We start from the raw sequence: 6,213 nt of genomic DNA on the forward strand, positions 1-6,213 counted from the left end.
AGAGAGAGAGAGAGAGAGAGAGAAAAAAATAAGGGTAAAAAAAAGAGTGAGAAAATAAGGGTAGAGAGAGAGAGAGAGAGAGAGAGAGAGAGAGAAAAATAAGGGTAAAGAGAGAGAGAGAGAGAGAGAGAGAGAGAGAGAGAGAAAATAAGGGTAAAGAGAGAGAGAGAGAGAGAGAGAGAGAGAGAAAATAAGGGTAAAGAGAGAGTGAGAGAGAGAGAGAGAGTAAAAAAGAGACAGAGAGAGAAAATAAGGGTAGAGAGAGAGAGAGAGAGAGAGAGAGAGAGAGAGAGAGAGAAAATAAGGGTAAAGAGAGAGAGATAGAAAGAGAGTAGGAGAGAGAGAGAGAGAGTGAGAGTTAGCGAGTGCGTGTGTATGTGTGCGAGTGGGTTTTGCGGGCGTGGAGACCATGCGCGGGTTCACTGCAGCGGCGGGCTGGAAGGGGGTCCAACCCGCTAGTGTGGGGCCGCCGTTGCTTGTGATCTGGCCGTGTCGCCGCCGCGCTCGTCTGTGCCGCCGCTAAACTGCCTCGCGTTGTCGTCGTCGTCGTCACCACAATCGCTACCACGACTCTCTTATGCTCTTCCATCATGTGGGAAGAGAGAAACCGTCTCTTCCATTACGACCTTTACTCTTAAAAAAAAAAGAGGAAGAGAACAAACAAACAAAAAAAAAGTAGTAATGAAAGGCAACCTAGTTTTCTTCCTTTGAGTTTATATCAATTCAAACTTTCGCTGCTTTTCATTCACTTAACGGACCAGTGTGACGCTGAAACATTGAAAATATTCGGATTATTTTATTACGTCTCTGTGGTTTGATTTCCGCTTCACGCTCCTACGGTTAGGTTCGAGTTTCACGAAGGCAATTGGCAGAAGACTCCTGCTCATCAACGGGTTATTAACATATCAACGACGATGATTAAGAAATAAAGAAACAAATTGTACTGCGGTTCAAAAATCACCGGCACAACTAAATGAGGAGGAATCCAGGCAATTAAGGGGAGAGAAAAAGGGGGAAAAAAATGAAAGCGGGGGACAGCGAGTGTGTGTGCACCAGTGACGTTTATTCTAGGGAAAGACAGAGCAACGATAAAGCGGCCAATTGGTGAAGAAAAAGAAAAAAAAAAGCGATAGAAATACGCGGTTTCAAATCACTTCTGAGACCTAACCCACCCCACACCCAACACCCCTCACCCCCCCTAAACTTTAGCACCTAGCACTCGTTCCGGTATATGTGCTCTCTCAGGCTTACAGTTCGGCATACATCGGCAATGGAAGTCAATAGAGTAAATAATGTAATGCTATGTCCTCAACACATTCAATGTGAAATTTGCGTGTAGTGTCTTTGCAACTCACACAGCTTCGTATTTATACTATGTTCAGCACACAAAATAATGTCTAGGTGTATAGTTATTCATCATATATTCCACGTCTGTGTTTACTAAAGTGAAAGCCAAGTAGCAGCAGCAGTAAACAAACGAACGAACTAGTGCGTCTGTCGTGTTTTTGATTCCCTGAAGGAAGACTTTGTGTCATCAAGAAAATTACATAGGAGAAAAATTTAGGTTCCAACTTTTATTCCATTTTTTGTATCTGTCTTTTCCTTGATGTCAGCGCCGCCGAACAAAAACATTTCAGTAGATCGAAAAGAAAATAATATATAAGAAAAAATAGACAAGAGAAAAAAAAACTGCGGCTTCTAAAGATTACGAAGAAAAACTTTTGTGAGTTTCGTTCATTAAGATTCTCAAAACTGTAGATAAGATTTCCAAATTTTCCGGACATAAAAACCTATTTGCAACCAAGTGGAAAAATAGATAAGACTTATCATCATCCTTCATAAGAAGAGAAAGTGTTATTTCTGAAGTTTCCCATAAAAAAATTATATTTTTCGAAAAGTATTTTGGAAGATTCTCTCTCTCTCTCTCTCTCTCTCTCTCTCTCTCTCTCTCTCCCTGAAAACTTGTACTTTTTTCTATCTCTTTTCTCATTCTCCCAGTGGGAACAAACTTTTGACCTCAAAGGCCATTTACTGACAGCCATAGGGCGAGAGGTTACCTCCTTATGAAGTTTCAGGACCTTTGCTCAAGAAATTATTGTTATTTGCTCAGAGGGTTTTTAAGTTTTGGGACCATTTGGAGTTTGGCTTGTGAAAGGACCAAAATAAAAATTAATAGGTCTTATTTTTTGCCTGACCTAGGAAGAAATTGATGACATTGGGAATAGGAAGTTTGCCCATTTCATAGCAAGATTCAAGAAATAACTAAACATGAAAGTAATTAAGGTGTGTCGAAGATTTAGACTATCCGAAATGGAACTTCCATGAAAAAAAGGGAGCAAAACAAAAAAGCGTATCGAACGACACCATCAACCACACGCATCAACAACCAAAAGATCAGTGGAAAAGAACATAAACTGATAATAGTGGGCCACTAACCGTATAATCCCTTCAAGGACCCCCTACAATAAGCTATAACTAAGTCTATATTAAAGACGGAGAAGAAAACGCAATAAACAGCCAAGTAACATCTTTATTGGAACGCGCAGAGAGAGAGAATTAAGCAAGAGATTATTTTTCCTCATTTTCCAATCGGTCACTGACACAACATTTAAGCCGAGCCCTCAGCCTCCCCGAAGGAAAATTGTCCTCTTCTTCGAGGCAATATGACGGGGTGGGGGAGAGGGGTGGATTGAAGCACTTTGTGGGCGTGAGTAGGAATTCCTGGGGCGTGGTTCCAAAGCCACTAGTGCCATGGGGATGGGCGTGATAGGCAAGGGCGGCTCCTGGCTACCCTGCCTAGCACTCCTCCTCGTCGTCATTTATCCAACCATTACTCACGCCCGAAGTAAGAAGGTCGATGTCTACGTGGCTGGATTTTTCCCGGTGAGTAACCAGTGTTGAGGAATGAATAGAAAATATAAAAAGAAGAAGAGGAGGGTAAGGTGTTTTATTTCGATGGTATTATCTTCAAGAGTTTCAATTCAGATTGTACTTTTTCAAAGGTATCTAATTCTTACTGTTTGCAATTCAGATATAAGTACTTTATCAAAAGTATCTAAATGTTACTGTTTTTATTTTTTCCCATAATCTACCCCTCGTGTTTTACTCTCTCTCTCTCTCTCTCTCTCTCTCTCTCTCTCTCTCTCTCTCTTCCTATTCCTCATACTGGCCCATCGGTTTCCTTATTCGTATATCCCTTTAATAATTCAACACACCTGTTCCACTGACTATTATCTCCGTATCTTTCCATTTGCTTCTCCAGAAAATACTACTTTTTATTGTTGCTTTTGCATACGTAAATGTTATTGTGCATATCTGAGTGTGCTTTCAAAACATCGATATCAATTTTCCCATTCTTTAGTATAAATAGTTGTAACTGTCTAGCTGTATTTCCTTTTATTTTTGTTATGTACGATCAGAACTTTCTCTTTGTACGAGGGTATTACTTTCGTTTAAGAGTCTATTCCTCTTCCGTCGACCCAGTAATAATGTATGTCATGTGTGTTTGCATACCGTCATGCAGCATTCTGTAAGCGGTACTGGGCCTTTCCGAAATCCTTCCATTGATACGCAGATGCATGCTAATGTCATTGACATTTCATCTGGATCTGATCCCTTTCATAGTTTAGTCACCCTCTTTGATATTTGTTTTCCCTTATCGTCGTGACGTTCCTTTATACCAGGTAGCTCGGTATGTCAGAATATTCTTTTTCCTATGATATACTGATAATTGCTTATTCGTGTTTACATCTAATAGAGGAGCTTATGATAGTAATCTTATTCTGTGCAGTGGAGTATGAAGGTTTGCTAGGTTTAGAAGAATTGTTGCCTCCAAAAAGGTGAGTGTAACCTCCTACGAAGATAATCTGATATGATTTCAATATTTTCGACCTCCATAAACTAACCTAACCCGACTATGCCTACAGTATACGGGGAATATATATATATATATATATATATAGGTACTGCACTTATATATAATGTGCGTTTCTCTTCATTTACTTTTTGCTTTTCTAGAAAACATAGCGACTTTAATTAATATCGACCAATGGACTGCTACTCTTCGGTTAATGAGTTTAGTTCAAAATGATATATATATATATATATATATACGGTATATATATATATATATATATATAAATATATATATATATAAATTAACCAGATATTTCCTCTAATGTTCTCATTTATCGGGTTTCTTTCAGGATTTGCAGCAACCATTGTAGTGAATACATTCGAATAAGAGAGAGAGAGAGAGAGAGAGAGAGAGAGAGAGAGAGAGCAAATGAGGGGGAAGGAGATATCAATACTCACAATAATGATAGAGGGCTGGGAGTCTCGGATAAGATATCAATATATGACTAAATGAGAAATGAATTGAATAAAGTATTCTGTGCTAATTAGCGTTTCTCTCTCTCTCTCTCTCTCTCTCTCTCTCTCTCTCTCAGCATACAAACACTCGAGCGTATATATGTGAGTGTATATAAATATACATGCATATATATATATATATATATACATATATATATACATAAATATACTGTATGTATACATATATATATATATATATATATACACCCACATATATATATACATATATATACTGTATGTGCATATATTATATATATATATATATATATGCCCTTTTCTGAGTGGGGATACCTAAACGTGGTGAAAGGGTTTACGTATCGTCATGATCAGCAGACCTGTACTAGTCAGGGCAACCCATATTAGGTCGGTTTGCTGTCAGCGATCAAACGAAAATCTCCCACCATCACCAATACAACTGGCCAACGTGGTGATGCAAACTGGCGAAACCACGGACGTTGAATTGACGTGTTCTGCTGAGGTTTTTTTCCTACAATGAATGAGAAACAGCCGCATTTGTTCGCTTGTTTGTTTGATATATATATATATATATATATATAATATACATATATATATATATATATATATGTGAATATATATATATATATATATATATATGAATATATATATGAATATATATATGAATACATATATATATATATATATATATGAATATATATTCATATATAAATACCATTACCTTAATTGGAATATATTATCGTTTTTACACGTTTACTATCCCAATCTTACTTTATGGAAGTGTACTGGTAACTTACGAAAGTTGAAAAAAATGGGGGAGGGGGGTGATGAGAGCCGGTCTCTGTTTCTGACTAAATGTATGTTTTAACTATATATTTGATATCGAAATTGGACAAATATAAAAAGCTGATACATAAATGAAAATTTATTTCAATTATTTCCTTTGTTTCATTTGTAATCGAAAATTAAGTGTCACATTAACGTTCACTGTCATTTTCAATAATTTTATAGGCGTAATAATGGCATTTATTATATTTCTATAATAAACAACAAATTTCACTTAGCATATCAGTTGCATAATTGAAACAAAATATTTTTCTAATATATCACATTGAGTAACTATGCTTGCAAGCTTTCACGCCAAATAGAAACTTTAAACAAAGAAATACTTGTATGATAATCATAAAAATGAAAATGAATCTTCACTAAGAGCCATAGCAAGGAATCTAATGTTTATATATGCTGGCACTAAAATAGAATATCCAGTCAAAAACATGTTATGAATACTGGTTTATGCCAAAATAGTCTGACAACATAATGAATATATGTATTAGATTTCCGAATTAATGCCAATTTCTCATGAAATCAATGATATCTGCTTAAATGCAACTGATAACAAGGGAGGACTGAAAGATTTCATGTTTAAACGAGGATATTTAAATATTTATTCATAACTGTCATATCATTGGTAAGAAAAACAAAGGAAATCTGGATATGAGATCTTTAGATATTCATCTATGTTATCTAAGCCAGGTACGAAATTTGCATATAAGGAATGCCATAATTTGTAAGGGTTTAAATTTCTTTTATATTACAGACGTCACTACACACAGATTATATTTTACTATACATATTTTATTTCAAGTAGGCTAAACTGAGCCTCCTTGGTGTATAAATATTTTACGAATTTTCTTGAGGTCAGTGTGGAAAATGTCAGTGAATTCTCAAAATGTTTATTTTTACCTCCTAAGCTAATAAAACATAGCCAACAACTTATGCTTCAAAATTTTCAAGACCCATAAAAAGTATATAAAAAACAAATGCCGAATTCATAGTTTCTTCCAGCGAGACTTTTTGAAACGACCG

At 36.2% G+C, this 6,213-nt stretch overlaps 1 protein-coding gene across 7 annotated transcripts in view; it reads left to right on the top strand.

The window, feature by feature from the left end:
• The first annotated feature begins 471 nt into the window (after positions 1-471).
• Positions 472-6,213, top strand: part of GABA-B-R2 (gamma-aminobutyric acid type B receptor subunit 2) — a 241,978-nt gene continuing 236,236 nt past the window's right edge. For all 7 annotated transcript variants that reach the window (XM_068349726.1, XM_068349729.1, XM_068349732.1 and 4 more), the window contains exon 1: positions 472-2,883. In XM_068349726.1, coding sequence (XP_068205827.1) covers positions 2,752-2,883 — 132 coding nt within the window. In that variant the 5' untranslated portion in view covers positions 472-2,751. The remainder of the gene's footprint in view (positions 2,884-6,213) is intronic.

The sequence above is a fragment of the Palaemon carinicauda genome, chromosome 26 (genome assembly GCF_036898095.1).
Source record: "Palaemon carinicauda isolate YSFRI2023 chromosome 26, ASM3689809v2, whole genome shotgun sequence".
Classification (NCBI taxonomy): Eukaryota; Metazoa; Arthropoda; class Malacostraca; order Decapoda; family Palaemonidae; genus Palaemon; species Palaemon carinicauda.